The sequence below is a fragment of the Salarias fasciatus genome, assembly GCF_902148845.1.
Source record: "Salarias fasciatus chromosome 7 unlocalized genomic scaffold, fSalaFa1.1 super_scaffold_4, whole genome shotgun sequence".
Classification (NCBI taxonomy): Eukaryota; Metazoa; Chordata; class Actinopteri; order Blenniiformes; family Blenniidae; genus Salarias; species Salarias fasciatus.
The window spans coordinates 18,505,854-18,525,319 of NW_021941229.1; the positions used below are offsets into that span (position 1 = coordinate 18,505,854).

The window sequence follows — 19,466 nt, forward strand, 5'->3', positions numbered from 1 at the left end:
CTGATCTCACTGTCTCTCCCCTTGTTAGCATGATGTGTGACTCATTTATTTAAAAGAGGTGGCATAAAACATTAAAACCAGACAAGTTACATGTGTTTTTCCGTCGCTCTATGAATGTGCAATGTTGTTTAACAGATGGGAGGAGAATATGTTCACACGTTTTTCATTTCTATTTCTTCTTGTTTTTCTTTTTTTTTTTTTTTTCCCCCCCAATCATTATTGTCACTGGATCTGCACGGTGGATTTGGCAGTATTTGTGTATTTGCAAATATTTATTTTGTTTGATTTGTAAAGATCCACTTGTGCACTGAAGGTGTTAAAACAAAGCTTTACAGAAACAAAATATAGCCACCTAGAGTATTCTACTTCATTCCCCAAAAACAGCTCAGACCCCAGGATTCAGGCTCTCTTCGAGACCTCTGTGTTATTGCTCGTATTATCAACACATTACTTCGTACGTCTTCCCAATTCAAGTTTTTCAGTGGGATCACATTTCAAGAGTTCCACCGTGGGAATAATGAAGTCTTTCTATTTCTATTCTATTTGATCTGATTTGTTTGTCCGGTAGATCCCACAGATCCTTGAAGTGCTTGAGACCTTAAAAGCCAAATCAATATGTTCCTTAAAAGTATCCCTCAAGCATTTTGCGGCTTAAAACAATTTTTTGTACAAAAAGAGGTCACAGCTGTCAGTAAATACCAGATCCAAGAGGGGGATATTTAGACTAAAAACTATATTTAGATATGTGGTATGTGTCATAGGGCCCCACGGTTTCTCCCCTGGCTGCCGTCTCCACTAAGTGTGTTTTGGTGTTACCTCTGTCACGGATAAGCAGAGCGCACACAGACACAAAATGATTAATCTGACCAGGTCACCTACATTCAAAGCTCTACGGTCCACTTGTCATGTGAGTGTGTGCATATTGGACAGGAGCTTTAAATGTTCACTAGCTTAACACCCCCATGATACAACCCCAATACACCACAATATACTGTGTGCTCTTGCACTTTTGTCCTACACCCTGCAATCCCTTTTCTCTAACTGTATGAAATACAGTCACTTTTCTGGTCGATCAGGCCACACCGGTGAGTTGCCCCCTCTTCCTGCATGCACCGATGAGCCTTGGTTGCCCATGACACTGACTCCACTTCGCTGGTTTTTCTTTTATGAACCACTTCTTTCCGCTGCATATGGCAAACCCCTTATAAGAGCTTCAGTTGTGGAGAGACTCTGGAACAGGAATCTGGCAATCACAGTTTGCCCTTTGTCAAAGTCGCTCACATCATTACAGTTCCCCATTTCTCCAGCTTCCAGGCACATCAGCTCCGAGGACAAAATGTTCACTTGCTTCTGGATATAACTCGCCCACTGACAGCTGCTACTATAATGAGATAATGAGTATAATTCACTTTACCTGTCACTGGTAATAATGTTATGGCTGATCAGTGCGTCTTAAAGCCAAATTGAGGCTTAGAATGTTGCATATTGTTCACCTTGACAATGCTCTCGGCCAGTCGGAAGACTTGTCAACTCCCAGTGACCTCAGGAGAGCACGCTGTGCAGTGTTACACATGGAAGGGTAATTGCTGTTAGATCAGGGCTAATCCAGAACCAGACAAAACACCTGAAAAATGCACACAGTGTGCCATGCTCCGGAATGGCTGAGAGGGAAACAGCCATGAAATACCAATGAGCATCCTCTGGATAAGCATACAATGTGAGAGGCCAAATACCCATTTTTCCTCCGAGGCTTATCAGAAGTGCATGGATGTGCTAAAAAAAAAAAAAAACACCTCTATTGAGAATAACTGCTGCTGTTTGAAGGAAAAGATTCTGTCAAGCTGATATATTCTAAAATGGTAAATAGAATATGATCATAATGACAAGAAAACAGTTCATCACTCCAGCCCACAAAACATTTCCCATCCTTCAGTGCATATAATGACTGCCTGAAATGTCTTCATAAGTTACGGAGATACATAATGACAAACGACAACAAAGTTAAGACATCATTATAGGCTTTTCAGCAAACCAACCAAGCAAATCTATAAATGTCCCATTATCTATAGTACTCTCTTGTTTCTGTTAAAAATGTTCCTTATTTAAACTTTTGAGAGGCTACCTTTATCTACGAAGCCAACAATAATGTACAATAGCATAATCGCCCCAACTTGGGGTCATATCAAGAATGTTTTATCTTTGAGACTATCGACAATAGAAAGCATGTCTTGGTTTTATAATACATCAGTGGGCTAATATTACCCAATCCGAATGCTGAAAGGATATGTGGTACAACATGTGTTCCTGTGCAGATAAAGCCAGCTCCACCAGGAACTCGGACAGATATGCATGATGGAGCATGAAAAAAAAAAACAAATAGTGGGAGGGGAACCCATCAGTTGAGGGGAGATTAATGGTGCACATTCTTTATCTGCAAGGAAATCTGAGAGATTGTATGGCTCAGAGGGAATGCAAATAGGTACAAACACACCAGCATAGATAAAAGGTTTAAAATCTTTTGTAGGAACCACGGGGATGCGACGGTAGTGAGCTGTGCAGAGCTGGCATGTTTCCAAGGTGCAGAGCAAATTCTGGTGGGAATCAAATTTTATGGGTCTTAAACATCATTGTGACCAGCTTATATGAACAATGGCTCTCCTTTCCCTCTTTCAAACGCACACACAGTGCTTTTTCGTGTTTGCAAAATAAGACCTTTATGTGATTTGAATAAATCCATTAACTAGGTTAGTCAAGACTATTTAACTACAATGCTTCAGTGATTCACTAATCAGCTGTGCATGAGCCATGCTATCAGACTCAGACTTTGAAATTGATGAAAGAAAAAAAAATAATGCTGATAAATTACTGTCGCTAAATTTTATGAGTGACAGATTTTTGTAAATTGATAAAACATGAAGTGTGGTCATCTGAAAAAAAAAAAAAAAAAAAAAAAAACACATTTGGGATAAATACAGAGATCAGTGAGCAATATGGGTGCACAAGATAAGCAGTGGCAAATAGGAAAAAGATCAACTGAAGCTCACACATGGTGAAACTGGGCTTTCACCCTGCCTGTGATCTCGAAATCTAACCTGCCAACCAGTGAGAGGACATTTACTGGCTTTTTTTGGTCGGTCGGGAGCCAGATATGGCGTTGAGAGTGAATTTGAGTGAGACAGACTGGTTAAACGTGACGCTTTACAGAAAGTTTGGTGCCAACTCTCCCCTCTCCATTATGCTCCTTTGACTCATGCAGCCTTGTTTTTCAGATTGCATTTTGAAGTGTCCACCCATGAACCGTACTTGGGAGGATAAAAATAATTTAAAGCATTTCAATGTCTTTCAAGGGAGAGAACACTTTGTGAAAAATCAGTCACCCACACCTCAAATGACCTGGAAATAATATCAAGCGTTCAACATAAAGCTGCAAAGAGGAAAATAATGGATGAATTAAGCTTCAAAACAGAGTGAAACACTTTACAGTCAATTATGGGCAATTCTCAGACTTTTAGCATTAGTCAATCTAATCCAGAAAGAATGAATTCCTGTTTTTTTTCGCTATTTATGCTACAAATATGCCAACGTTTGCAAAGAGAAGTAACATTTTCAATATCAAAATCATTTGCATTGATGACAGACTTGTCCTTTGATCTGCACCGAGTTAATTATGCACGGAGATTACACAAAATCACATGAAAGCGACTTCAAATAAAGATGTAAGCAGCGCTACTCCCGCTCTAAAACTGCTCTACTTGAGTGTCACACAGAGAATCGGCACCGAGCGGCCTGAAATCGACTGGCCGAGTATCAGTGGGCAGGTGTGCAGCAGCATTTCCATTTCAACTCTTGTGAGATAAGTTCGCACTTGCAACAGAAGTAAGAGCACTGCCCAGGCGAAAAAAAATAAATAAAAAATCCACCTGCTTTTGAGCACTCCGATAGCTCTTATATTCGGATGAACTTCCCATTTCTGAGCCATCCTGTCATTTCCAAGCAAGAAATCCGAATGTGAGCGCACACTGCCTGAAGGAGACAAAAAAACAGTCTATTCTGTGTACTTGATTACACCGTCTGCTCTCCAAACCTTTTGCGCTGCTCAAGTTTCATTTGGTTTAGTGAGTCAGGAGCGGACTTAATACATCACTATTGTGCTTATTCATGTCTTATTGCCTGCTCATGGCCGGCAAAAGCAAAACCAAATGAGGAATGAAAGCATATAGTCACTATTCAGAAACTGCAACATTTTCACACCAATGAGCTTCAATGTACAAATCGAATCTCTACCTTCACATTTGTTCCTGATAGAGCCTGAGAAAGCAACTGGAACATGATTCAATGGATTTCTTCTGTGGCTTTTTCACTTTTGTGACTAAATCATTGTTTTACTAATAAAACATAAAGCATTTTTTGTTGCAGAGTGCCTTATCAATAGCCTGTCGTGGGGATCAATTCATAAAATTAAACCTCTTAGTGGGACATACCAGCATCGATCTGGCTAACTATAACACTGAGATACTAGGACAGAAAAATATGAAATTCCAATAAGACGAAAGAAAAAAAACATATGATGCCCTCCCTCACTGAAAAATACATCTGATGATCAAGTAACTGTGGCAACAAACTGAGTTATTCAGTCGGTATTGAACTATGCAGCCATAAAGACATGAACCTCAATAACCTGTAAGCTTTGTGCTGATGCTCAATGTGTCTTGATATTATGCAAAGTTTGAACCATACATTTGTGCAAATTGATGGATTTCACCCAAAGTCTCCATGCCCCCACTGTCTTGCTCACATTACAAAAACCATTTCGCTAAGAGTGCAAATACATTACACAGTTTTTGTCACATGGGGCCTTCTATTATGTGGTGGGGACACACCAAAGGAGCCCAAGGAGCAAAAAAGAGCAACTAAATGGAATTGCTTTTATAAATCAGTGTCACATTATGCATTCAGAGCACAAACCAAAAACGCCTCTCTACAGTATACAAGTCGAAAGTTTATGAATCTTTTGGGAATCGGCTTGCAGAATGCTCTCTTGTTAGCTACACTGTCCCGGGTGTTCTTTGATAGTGGTCCAGCTTTACAATTCAAGATAAGCTGTCGTGGGATTACAGAGGTGGGTCAACATACAAAGAGAGAGAAAGGAGGGAAAAAAGAACAATTGAAGTTACAAAAAAAAGAAAAAAAAACCATGACGCTGACAAAAAAATCTGCCTTGGAAATCTATCAAAAAAGACACAGAGAAATGAAGTGTTCAAGTTGGACCAAATAAAAAAAAGTTATCTTGAATTTTTATGCTATTGTGTAAATAAATGCAGGCTTACTGATCCAGGGTATCCATAAAAAGAGACATTACAGCACTAGTCAGGCCCTGGGGTTGTCACAAGATCTCTGAAGGCCAGTGGAGTCGTTCTGGAGACCCTCTGTTAAATGCAAATGGCCACAGTGTCCAGTGCAGCATAAACTCCATACATAAATCCTACCAAACAAGCAGGCTGAGCTCATTTCACAGAGCTGTGTAGAAGAACTCCACTTTTTTTGTGTGTGTGTGTGTTTGGTTAACAAACAATGCTCATGTCTCATTTTTTGAAGAATAAAGGAGGAGTAAATATTTTATATACACTCGCTCACCCACAAGAGAAGGCTTTACTTTAAATATGAGTTATGTGTTTAAATTAAAGAAAAGGAAAAGCAGTAGAATCCTTTTCACAAACAATTCCCTAATAAAATATGGACCAATTGTGTCTGTTGTTGCTTTGCATAAATCAAATAAAAAGAGCTTGTGCATTCATTAGCGGTATTTACATAAAGTTCTTTGTTCGCTCCGTCAAAGATAACCGCAGTCCGCCTCTCAGCAATGGTAATGATCAAATTATTATCTGGAGATCAAAGCTGCCCGGCGCCACAAGGCGAGACTCGAGACTCAGGTGGGAAAACAAAGCATCGCAAAGAGCAACTCTTGCTGAGGACCGCAAGTGATGGCACGGGTCACCGACCGCAGCTCATTCAACCTTCCCATGTCATCACTTAGGTCTGTCAGCATTAAATTAAATAAGCCTGGTTTTTCACTCTCCGCTGCTCAAATGACGTTCCCATTGCGCAAAGTGACAGAAGCGGTCTGTTTGTTTTTTTGAAACGCAGATAAAAGACATATTAGTTCTGACCGTAAAATCTCACACATCCCGTGTCTCGCAGGTGAAAAACAATGTGAGAGCTGCTACTGTTGTTGCAAAAACAACATATCCATCCATTCATCCTTCAGTGCACCTTCTGTACCCCATTTATATAAGCTGGGGCCGCCCTGGGCTGAAGCCAATCCCAGCTGACATTGAGGAGGGCTGGAGGTACGGTGCACCCTGGACAGGTCAACAGTCCATCACAGGGCAAGAGAAATGCACACACACATGCACGCACACACTTTTACACCTGCAAGCAATGTTCAGTCATCAATCACCCAAGACATCCAATCCAACATGAATGTCTTTGGACTGTAGGACCAATCTGGGGAACCTGGAAGGATTTTTGCATTCAGAAGGAGGAACGTCCAAGCACCACATGAAGGAAGACGCTGCTCGCGTGCACCCATGCAATGCCCTTGGATGTTCTTTCTATAGTTTAACACCTGAATTGTTGAAATTTCTCAGGTATTTAACAATTGCTGGGTGTTAATTTCAAAAATGATGCCAGAAATGTTTTAGTAAGACTTTTGCAAGTCTCAAATTTCCTTTGTAGAAAAAGCCAGTGTGGGTTCATGTGAGTTAATTCTGTTCCCACACAAGACTTCAGGCCAACGGTGTCATTAACATTGTCATTTATATCAGTGGGTAAGTCTCCCCCAGCAGTAAATGAGCTGAGTCTTTAAGAGTGGAGACGGTCAGGGTTAAAATCCAGGTTGCAGGGGTTAAAAACAAGCCCGTAGTGGGAACACATGTAAAACAGGAGCACCCAAATACACAGAAATAAATTACACAGACAACTAAATAAGTTGTTGATTCAGAGTGGGAGGAGAGCAAAGATAAAATCAAATAATCCTCTGCAGTAAGATGTAGGATATAAATTTTGATGAAACTAGAATAACCTGAAGGTGATGGACTACAACTAATCAAATTATACAACTTTTCTGATGAATGGTAGAGGAGGAGCCGAGAAGCCTGCCAGCACTAACGGTTTGATGATCCAAGTTAAACGCAGAGCTCCTTTTTTTGGTTGTAAACCTGCCATTTTGTAGGACGTGAATAAACAAAAGGCCTCACCCTGAAAATCTGGTGGAACATTAGACGCGTGTGTGACTGGCAAAACAATTCATGCCACAAATGAGAGCGCCCGTCGCCGAGCATTTTATCTGAAAATGACAGCCTCTTATAGATCTATTACAGCAAACGAAATGATGATAAATAAATCTTTTTGCTGGCCTGCTGCACAGATGTTTTTGAAGAACAGCTCACCGTAAAACATCAAAACCAAAAATGAAAGCAGTACTATGTTAAATTTCAGAGAAGAAATAAAGAACTCTTACCAAAACCTTTCATGTCCATCTCAGCTCCACACTACGTGATAACTCCCATCTCTCCCATTGACCTTCGTCCCCGCTTCATCGCCTGTCCTGCAGTGCTAAGCTGAACCCCTGACACATGATTGAGATGTAGTGCAGTGCGTTCATGCTCTGTGCCACAGGGAACCGAGATCTCTGGTACCTGCCTCCTTTTTTTTCCCCTCCACTTTAACACTGTAGCTTTTAATCTCCAATCTCTAAGCAAGCAGGGTTTGCTCTAACTCCAGCTCACAAAGATACAGCAAGAAGAGGAGACGGAGAGAGCAAAGAAAGGGCCGGCTGACATGCCACAGTTTGATAAGATGTCTAAAAAATGTGCCCGAGATGCGACGGAAAATGGAAAAGTGTACCGATTTCAGCCACTACGATGGACAGAGTGGATAAAGAACAGAGGGACGTTCGAATACTTTCGATACAGCATCAAGTGCCTGAAGGACTGAAAAAGAGGTGAACTCCTAATGAGGTGTTTACAGAGTCAGCCATGTTGATATTGATTTCCACCCAGTTCCAAAGAGAATGATTTTGTGTGACAAAGCACGGCATTCATAGAATGATCTCCGTTGAATTTGTGTTGCTGCAAACCCCAATTAACAGCATATTATGTATAAAGCACTCACTATTTGGGCATTGACATTCCAATCAAGTTAGAAATCACTGGGAAAGAAGAAAACATGGACATATCAAAGCCAAACTCAGCAGACAGAATTTCAGTGACGGTAATAATATGCATGGGCTCGAAGTTCAGTGAGTGATCGCTCGTTGTTTGGTCAAATTTCAGCAGATACCTGAGAAAACAAAACAGAAAAGGAGGGAGTGGGAAGCGACCCGGTATACCTCCCTCCAATCTGCCCTTTCTGCTCATCCATTCTCTGTGACACTTGTGGTAATAAATCAAAGCTGAGCAGGCAGGCCACAGCGGGAAGGAGGCTGCCTGTCCTTTTCCCCCCTTTCCCCATAACCTCCGACGTCGGTTCGACAAAACAATCGGACATCTGACAGTATCGAAGAAAGAGACAAGCCGGCGCTCATTATGGTCCGGATGGCATTTGGCTAATAGGGTATGCCCCAGCATATCTCTGCGGTGCCATTTTCACTATTATGAATACAATAAAACACAGATTTTGTTATCAAAGGAGAGAATTGCGGCTGCTCCATGGAGATGTATTAATGCAACACACAGTTCCTACATTATAGGGTAGCACAGCAGTAAATACTAACAAGTCAGACTAACATTTTTTTTTTTTTTTTTTTTTGCAATGCTTGGAATTCAGCTCAAGTATTTAATATGTTTTCATCCTGTTTTGCTTGGCCTGGGTTCAAAAAACAAATTGGTTAGGTTTTGGCAAAGATCAAAGTTTGGGTAAAAAACATTAAACATAGTTTTCACTCTCATAACGACAAAACGAGCAAAGGTTGTCATGAAACAGGCAGAGTTAAAAGAGACACGGGGACAAAAAAAGGGGAAAAATAAGACAAGCAGGTAGGTGTCCCATGTGTAATGAGGTGGCAACAACTGTGAGAAGATTAAGTTCGCAGGCTGTTTACACAGTTGTATCAAAGTCAGTGGAAAGATTGTTAAAATTTTCAGTCCCTCCGTGACTTATCCTTCAGTACAGATTAAAAAAAAAAAAACTGGAGGCAGTATTTGCTGAGTTGTTAGAGTTCCTTTGTGACAAGTAGTGATGTTTCCAGCTTTCTGAGAACTTCAAAGCAACATAAAAAGAGTGGGATGGAGAGTCAATGGGTGTCCGCTGCCTTCCAATACAGTCCACACACTGTATATATAGACCTGTGTAACACTTACTGGGTTCTAAAAACCAAATGGGTTAAGCTTAAGTGAAAGAACAATGCAGATGCTCTATCAAACTATTTGGTGAGGCTTAAACTTTGATAGTGTCCAAATAAATCAACTTAAAAGAATAACGTTAAACATTTAAGAGTAAGAATTCATTGTATATTATTTGATTTATTAACTTTGTCCGACTGGATCAGCAAAATTTTTATTTATTAGTAAATTCTAACATTTAATTAAACAAGCTAGAATGCAGCCATTGTTACATGCATCAAGAAATAACAAAAAGCTGTTAAAACGCCTACCATGCTCTAAGATGTTTGCAATCAAATGGAAATTCAAGCGGTCTAGCGCTCCTGCATTGTAATTCTAACACAACACCAACATTCATTTTTTTTCACTAAGGGAAAAAAAAAAACTGTCTACAAATCTATCTTCAGGAGATTGTTATTTTGAATATTTTGCAATTTTCAATTTCAGATCAAATAAGAGCGTGTCATGTAAGGCAGACAAGGTGTCTGACAAAAGGAAACAGTCATGTTCAAACAGCACCATTCTAATATTTATTTTTAATCAGTACGAGTTTTGGGGTATTTTTACATAGTGATACTGCAATGTTGTCTTTTTAAATCTATTAACTGTGTTTTGTTTCTCAATAGGTCAATAATAACATGTATGCTTGCACGCAATTATACAGCCTCAAAACTAAAATCGGGCTTCCCAACAGCAACATTAAGGATGTTCTTTTGCATGGCTGAGTGCTGAAGGGTAACAAAAGGAGATATGGGAGAGATCTTTTGTAACAACTCCCTCCAAAAGATCTGCGATGTGCACAGGCCCAACAAAATCACAAATGAGGCACTGCAGGAGATGTACAGTATGAACATTAAGAATCTCAGGCTGCAATGGTTTGGTTAAATCCTAAAGATTACCCGACAGGACACCCAACGTTGCCATGAGATGGAATTCAGCCGGAAGGAGGAAAAGAGGAAGGCTAAAAAACACCTGGACTGATTTATTTTTGATTTTTGTTTCTATTTCAAACATGCACAAATTGGAAAAGAAAAAGAAAAAACATTTAAATGAATAAAGCAAATACAAAAATTATACAAATCTAAATAATACATGGAGGAGAAGGAGTAGGACCTGGTGCAGGACTGTGATGAAAGAGCTTGAACAGGGTCTATCATGGGTGAGTGGATGGTTGAGTGACAGAGAGAATTATGCTTCATTTTTTTTGTGTGTGTGTTTTTTACAATTTTCAACATATCATTATGAACTCAGGGTTTGCTCGTGTTTTTAAAACCTTTTTTTAAGCCATCATAAGAAGTAACACCAAGTGTAAGCTGAGAGGGGACCGTGCCTTTGGCAGTCATTGTCCTGAAGTTGTAGTACGACTTGCCTCTGTCCATCAGGTCCGTCTACTTTGAAAACATGTCTTGAAATCCACCTTTTGGAGGTTTATCCCAGGTAAAGAGATTTCATGTGTATAAGCTGATCGGTGGATCTAAACTGCTGATAGAGATGAGCATATGTTTTACATTGTCTGTCGCTGTATCTGTCTCCAGTCCCTCAATATCTTGAACTAAGCAGTGTTAGGAGGGAATTTTTGTTTTGTTTTTATTTTGGTTTTTTAAAAAGCTTTCCTCCCAATGAATAGCTGGCGATATTTTGGTTAAAGATCTCACTAAAACAGCCTTCAAAATGATTTGCACATGGATCTATTAAAGTTCCTGCTTCTACTCCCCACAGCATGCAGCCATGCACTGAAAGGGTGAAGCAGCAAATTTGCTAGCTGGCTGACTGGGGAGGACAGAGAGGCCTTTCTCACCAGTCAACGGCTGTCCTTAATGAGAATAGAAAGTGATTTACTAGCTTAATGCTCCAGCCTTCAGCCTGCCTGCTCGCCTTTGCTTCGCACAGCCAGTTCAGTCGGCACTCTTCATACGGGGAATGAAATTGAGACCGGGGAAAAGAGGAGGGAAAAAAAGGAGGATAGCAAGCCACCGTCCAAACTGCAGTAATGAGACATTTTCATGGGTTTCTCTGTAGCCGCGTCGCTGACTTCCGACAAGTCCTGCATCTCCGTTTGTTATGGTTTTTAAACTCGATTATTGTGCCAAAAAGGGTACCTGAACTGTCTAAGAACTAAACACACAGCATTCTGCAACTGGGAGGTTGTGTAGATTAAAGTGTGTGAAAAACAAGACTGTGCTGTACACACGGTGAACATCTAGACTTACACAGGGATATAAAAACAGCTGTGTGGCTCAAACTGCAGCTGGAAAGAAAACCAGTGAACGCTCATCCTCCACCTGACTGGTTCACACAGAGAAAAACACTGACAAAGCAAGGTAAGCAAGTTCCTTTTGTAAGTACTCATCTCCTCTTACCAAAGCAAATATCTTTGCGGGCGGTGCATGGCAGAGACACTTCACTGCCATCATGTCCTCTGTGATTATCCAATCACTGATGCTACTCCCAAGACCATTTTAAAGTCAGTGACTTTCACAGAGAACTCCAGCTGACCTGTCAGAGAAAGACCAGCGCTCTGCCGTCTGCGTGCTTCAGCCGTCGAGGGACTTGTGAATAAACACATCCCTGAAGCCTGCAGTGACCAAATGTTGACAGCGATTCCGACTCCAGCTTTGTGTTTCACTCAGTGACACTTACACCACCAGCAACGCATGTGTGCTCCGAATTATGTGCTCAAGTCAGAATAAAAAAGTAATTTCATGCATATTTGCAGGGCCAAATTGCATTCCTTGATTGGGGCACCGCACTTAGAGCATGCATGAAATTTAAAATCATAATCATATTTAACCACAAAATGGGGAAACCTACAGGAAAGAGGGGCAAAGTAAAAAGGAGGGAGTTTTGGACAGAAGTTTCTTTACACAGAAAGAGGGGGAGGAGAAAAAAAAAGCTTTTCCAGCTGTACATCAAGCTGGCTACTTTCAAAGCATGAGGCACTATGATGGAGACAGAACAGGTGCATGGTTTTGGGGGGTGTAGCAGAGCTGTGAGCACAGCCCAGTGGTCCCTATGCGCACAAATGTGCAGCTCGATTGACTGGCTCTCATCATGGAGGGCAAACACAGAACCACAGCAGTTCTTACCGAGTGTGAAGTAGGGAAGAGCTGTATTGTCAAGATCATCCATGACGGAAATTCGCCCAGGTAGATCAGTTCTAACGAACAACAGGAGTCGGGATTCCCCCCCTCCTCCTCCTCCTCCTCCTGCTGCTGCCGCTGCTCCTCCTGCTCCCGCTCCTCCTCCAGTTCCTCCTCCGGTTCCTCCTCCACCGGCGCCACCTGCTCCGGCTGCACCCCCTCCTCCGACCACGCTCCCCGAGGCTGCGCCGGTGAAGCTGAACTCGTTCTCCCGGAGTACGGGCAGGGTAGACACGGTGACGGTCTTCACCTCACACGGCGTCTCCGCGTCGCCCTCTTTGTCCCGCTCCTCGTCGGGCTGCGTCGCCCCCCGGTTCGCCCGCACCAGCGCCGCGGAGCCCGCGAGCAGCAGAGCCGCGAGGAGCACGCGGAGGTGCAGCGCTGGTCTCCCCGCCATCCCGCTCCTTGTGTGTGGTTCTCTCGCTTTGAGTGGGGCTCATAAGCTGTCCGTTCACTTATAGTACAGTCGCTGCAAAGGAGTCGTGTCCGTCCAGGAGGCGGCAGCACAGGTGTAGCGAGAATGACATCTCTCGGCTCCTCACACATCCATCTGTGCGGAGCTGTGGGACAACAAATCACTTAAACTTACAGGAGCACGTGCTCATGTCTCGAAGATGGAGATGAGCTGGCAAATTAGTCATTATGCAGGATTTTTTTTTTTTTTTTTTTTTTTTTTTTTTTTTTAGTCTTGCGGGTTTGTTTCAGCTGTTTAGTTTCGTTTTTTCCTTGCAAACAATATTTTCAATATTATTTTTAAATAAGTACCCCCTGTTTTTTTTTCTGTTTTTTTTAAATGAAACATTGCTTTTGCTGTAACCTAAAGTGACAACAAACAGGTCGTTTATGCAAAACAAAGCAAACACAGTTGCAGAGATTCACATACTAAGAGGCAATTAACCTCAAATGCATGTTTCTGGACTGTGCACAGGGAGATGGTTTGCACTTATTGAGCAGTCCCCAAAGCAGGTTACATAGGTAATCACATTTACTCATCAATAGAGGCAGTTACCATGCAGACAGCTCAGTGATCTGGGTTCAGACATGTGGACAGGTGGGGAGTCAAACCTGCAACCTTCAAATTGAGAGATGGCCCACTCTACCAAATAAGCCCTGGCAGAATATGATAACTGAATGCAGAAACTGCCAGCTTCTGTTCAAATACATGACTGTATTGCAATAAAGTGATCATCGTCCATCTTCTTTACCGCTTCATCCTGCCAATCCCAGCTGACTACGGGCCAGGGCAGGATGCACCCTGGACAGGTCAGCAGTCCATCACTGGGCAAACACAGAGAGGCAGAATGCCACACACACACTCACATTCACACCTCAGTACAATTCAGAGACGATTCTCCTCAAAAGCATGTTTTGGATTGTGGGAGGGAAAATGCATATATGGAACATGCAAACTGAACACAGAAAGAGCCAGCCTGGATTCAAACAGACAACTTTCTTGCAATCATTACCAGTGGATTAGAAATCTTGCTAAGTACTAATCCACTGTGACCTTTTTAATGTCAGGAATGAGAATACTTAAATGATGAACCAAAGTTTGCTCAAAGACATCTCATAGTTCAAGTATATTCAAATTATGCTTCCTTTGTATAGATTTGAAAAATCAATAACAGAAAAAAATCATATCCTTCTGTCGTCAAAGACAAATCTTCTCCTCAGCAATCAATTGCAAAAAAAAAAAAGATAACTGAATAATGATAGATGTGAAAATAGAGCCATTATTGTGCATTGTGTTTGGATTCTCTATCCAGAAAGGGCATTATTACTTCTTCCTAAAAAATCTAAAATTGTTTATGACTAACCTTACTGTACTGTTATTTTGTTTGCTAGTTTTTTCTCCTTGTAATCATGTAAACAATGAAATAGTAGCCTCACAATGATCCTCGTTTACAAAAACATTGTGTGGGTGGATTAGAAGCGATACTGCTTCCACAAAAAGGACATTTTCATGAATTTATAAAATCCTGTGGCCACTGCTTGAAAACAACCTGCCAGAAGAGAACATTTGGTCACCCCATGAAACCTGGATTGAAGTTAACTGTAAATAAATATGTGTTAGAAAAGTTTGGAAAATGTCTAAATTTGCATTTTCATTTTACTATCAGTCGCTTTAAAACTGAAGTTCACAACACTGTCGGCTCAATATCCATGTAATCGCTGTGTTGCAGCTTTTGATCACATGGTCCATGTGGAGTTTATCTATTGTTGTTGGACTTTGAATTTTCACAGATATTTGGGACATTTTTGTTTTAAAAAAAAACCTTTACAAAGGATAAGCTTTTATTTTTCATATTCAAATTCAGTGTGGGATGCACTCCAGACCCTGGAGCTCTCCCCCATCCTGCATGTTTCATGTCATCACCAGGTTCCCAAGAAAGCCTATAATGAGGAACCCCGTGTTGAAATCAGGTGTTCCAGCAATCAGAGACAGACCTAAATCATGAATGGCCGAGGATACCTCCAGTACCAGCATTGGACAACCCTGTTCTCATTATAAGCGTTTCCAGACTGTGGAGTGTTTCTGCCCAATTTGGCTTGTTTTAAACATGTTGGGCTGAAGAGGGAAAAAAAAAAAATCACAGTAGCCAGGTCGATGAAACAATTTGGACTGGTTTTCACAACATTAAATGTTTTCATTTTTTTAATATTCCACAGAAAGCCATTATACAGACAGAAATTCCAAACACAAACTTTTCAACAAAGTGCTGTGTCCTCTCATTCGTATCATTAGTTCAAAAGTCAATCCAAAAGTTATTGGACACCATCAGTCGGGGATACATGAGAGTGAGAGAAAGCAAGGTCAGCCTGTCTGTTTAAATTTACTGTAAGTTGGATGGAGGTGTTTGAATGCTTACATTTCATGCTGGTATTGGATTACTTTTTTGTGGTTGCTGCTGTGATCTTGGACATTTGTGCTGGCTTTTTGTTGGAATGATTGCAATCTTTCTGGACTGTCTGTTTGTGCTTCTTTTTTTATTATTTAGTTATTATATGAGTTTCCAGCGGAGTAGTGATTGGGGCTTGTTTTTATTGAGTTGGGTGGATATTATATTGAGTTTTGGCTGGAAACTCTCAGTTAGATCTGATAAGCTATATTTCTTTACCAGAGAAGTGTGGTGATGTTCACGGAGTCTTTCTGTCTTAAATTTATAAATATATGAACCCAAAACAAGAGCTTCTTTCTTATTCAATTGTCAGCTTATACTCCGACAGCTGATTGTATTTCATATCTCATATCAGAATCAGACACACATAAATAAGATACATACAGTATCTGGCCGAAGAAGTTCTTTAGATCCGCAGTGGCCCCACGCCTTCCTTATTCGCCATCCCAAATCTACTTTGGACACTTATACTATCCTTTTTTCTTTGAAGTCAGACATTTTAACCAGAAAACTATATTGGTTTCTCTTTGTGTATTTTATTTTGCCTCTGAAATGTAAGATTTTTCACTTATCATTGGCAAGTGTGGCATATGGCACTTCCCTTCTGTGCTTATTTGTAACATCAAGGTTTCATTAGAGTCTTGAAGAGATATCAATACAAATTATTTTCAAAGTTCTGCTGAATGTGATGTTGACCTTTCAGTTACTGAGCTCCACTCCACTGGAACGGCCTTCCAGTTTCACTTCAGGAGGTTGACACAGTCTGCATCTTTCAGGTTCGTGATCCATGTTTTCTACCCCGAACCCACACAGCGTGGGAATCGGTTTGCAGTCTGACGTCAACTAGTTTTGTTTGCTGTTCTCTGTCTTATCATTTTCTCTTTTACTATCTTCTGACCTGAACTAATGCCAACAGACAGCTCCCACTTCTGAGTCTGGACTTGCAGGAGCTTCCGTCCTGATAAAAGAGAGATTTTTTTTTTTTTCCCTCTCCACTGTCGTCCATGTGCGCGTGTGGAATTGGATTTTCTTTCAAATTGTCACTGGATGCATCAATAATACAGAATCAAATGTAAAAAATATGTTTGTTTTGTTTTTCTGTTATATAATGTCGATCAATTGCCCTCCCATGCCTTGATATATATATATATATATATATATATATATATATATATATATATATATACATACATATGTATATGTATATATATATATATATATATATATACATACATATATACATATACATATATATATATATATATGTATATATATGTAGGTTTTAAAGTTGTCATGCATAAAAAGGCTATATGTGATCCATACAGTTACTTTACTCTTGTACTTCACCTGAAAGCACTGTTTGGGAATTGTGCTCTGTCCGTGGTGCTGAAATCGCCTGCACTTCTGCGTACACTACACAGTATCTGTTATATCCTATAATATCTTCAGATGTTTTCTTCATTTCTTTTCTTTTTTTATTTTTTTTTTTGCCAAGCCTCAAGATTTACCAGACTCATATTTTGAACTGTTTAGGGTATGATCCAAGGCTTGTAACGCAGAAACTGCAGTCACAGAGTGTGTTTGGATTACAGCTTAATTAAAAGTTGGATAACTTTGAAAAACAGAAGCCCAATTTTCAAACTACTGTGAGGCAACTGAAGATATTGCTGACTTTGTCTTACCCAAATAAACTGCTTTATATTTTCCCTGCTGTGATGGACTTTATCATTTACTTTGTGGATGGCAATGTGGAGTCTCCATCAATATAGAATACAAATCATGCTAATTATTTTTGCTTCCTTCCATCTTTGTAGTGATTTGTCATTTTTAATACACACAGCCACAGGCCTTTCGGTCCTCTTTCTCTCTTTCCATAAAGTTGTGTGGTCCATCCAAGTGCCTGCGCTTATATTCATGAGTAGTCAAGAGCATAATGTTCACATCTGAAGTAGACAAAAGATAGAAAGAAAAAAAACAGAACGGCACCATAATGTGGCCCAGTGGTGAGACTCACAAAACTCAAAATAAAGCATCTCATTTTTATGTATGACTCCACTGTTGGTACTACAGTAGTGGTAGTTTCAGTCAGTTTACTCTCTGTTGCTTTCCAAATACAGTCTAACCCCAGCCACCGGCTTCATATCATATCTTTTTCAGAGGAAAGTTTTGTCTGAACGAAACCTGTTGTCAAGCTCACAACAGAGCCATAGCCGGACTAGGTTTCTTTAAAATGTCATGCATCTTCATTTCAAAGAAGCACTTTCCCTCGTAGTCACTTAGTAAGGTGTGTTCACTCTCAGGTAGCTGGTAAATGTCCAGAAGACACTTTACTCCTTTAATCACTACCTTTAGTTGTAGATTTACCAAGTCAGAGCTGTTGACTTCTGCACATATCCTGCAATTTATCGCGCTCTGCTACACTATTACAGTTCACACACATCGTCTGGTAGCTGCTGCAAACAGGTAAGTTAAGGTCAGTGAGCAATCCTCGACATACCGAATTGATGCGAGTACAGTCGATACTCTGAGTAAGTCATGCAAACACACACGACGCGTGAGATTACAACAATTGATCTTTATTTTTGCAGCGGTGTAGTGGCAAGCACTGTTACCTCAGATTGAGGGAATCCTTGTCTGAGCACAGGTATTGGGGAGGGGGGGCGATAATGTTGAATTATTAGTTTTATTTTTTCACGCCATTGAATACTAATAGCACTGGAAAAGAATCTTTGGAAAGCTTCAAGGAGTTGTGCATCAAACTACACAATGATAAAGAAAACTTATGGAGCATTTTTCCTTGCGCAACAATTGAAGCTCAAAGATATTCCCAGAATTTTACATACGAATGACTGTCTTCAGGACATTCCAGAATATTTAGTTTTCTTTAAAGATATGTGCATTCCAAAGGTAGATTGCCTTTGAAGCTCTTCTGAATTAGTACCATGTTTAGAGTCAATGTCCAACCACAGCAAAGCATGTTTGACTGAGCTTCAGCTGCGAGGCCGCTACCCTGACATAATCCATTTCCATTGTGCTTTTAAAGAGATCTTAGCTGAGCACCTCCTCAAGAGACGAGGCAAGGTGTATTTATATCTTTCTGGGACCAATCCCATTGACTCCCGTCCTCTGCAGTGGACATGTTGTCCGCAATCATCGCTTTTTACGCCTTTGAACTACTCTTTGTACTCAGGTTGTATTTTAAAGAGGAGAGGACATCCTGTGCTTTCCTGTAATGTTGCATTTGTTATAGTAGCTTTCTGGATTCAGAATGAACATAAAATCACACACATGAAAAACAGAAAACAGCAAAAAAAAAAAAAAAAACTGAAAAATTCAATACTACTTTTTTCCTTCGCAGGCCCCAGGGAGTTATTGCATCATCCAGTCCGAATGCAGTCCGTGGTACTTCACAGACACAAAAAAAGACATACAAATTTTAAAAGACATTAAGCACAAGTGCAAAAACAAAGATGTGCCAAACACATTAAACTTGCATCAAAGACAATACAAGTGAGCAGCTAAACAGTTCAGTAATAAAAGAGGTAACATCCACTGGAACTTTTCAGTAAAAACTCAATCTGAATGAAATGGTAGAATTAAATACATTTGGGATTCTCATCACACCAGCGGGAGAGGTAAGGACTAAAAAGTATCTGACCTCACCTGGGTTTCAACTGAACAGTGAGCGGTGCTGTCAGTCTTAAATTACCTGAGGAGCGGACAAGTAAAAATCATGCCACTTGAAATCTAAACACATACCTTGATGAAATAGAGCATGTCAGACACACTTTGATGGATTCCACTTGACTCCAAAATATCCCATTGCATTAATATTTCTAGTCTGTACCAATAAATCACTTCCCTTAAGTGGATTTCATGTCATCATAAAATGTTACTGATTTTGGAAGCTATTGCTTAATTTTTTGTTGTTGTATTTATGGACAATTTTATTAAAACACACACACAGACACACACACACACACACGCACACGCACAGTCTTGTATTTCTATCCTTGTGGGGACCGTCCATTGACTCCCATTCATGT

General features: G+C 40.4%; 1 protein-coding gene across 1 annotated transcript in view; it reads right to left on the bottom strand.

Moving 5' to 3' along the window:
- The window catches only part of astn2 (astrotactin 2), a 261,407-nt gene extending 248,328 nt beyond the window's left edge, over positions 1-13,079 (bottom strand). The window contains exon 1 of the mRNA XM_030085456.1: positions 12,467-13,079. Within this exon, the coding sequence (XP_029941316.1) occupies positions 12,467-12,917 (451 nt within the window). The 5' untranslated portion in view covers positions 12,918-13,079. The remainder of the gene's footprint in view (positions 1-12,466) is intronic.
- Positions 13,080-19,466: the final 6,387 nt, after the last annotated feature.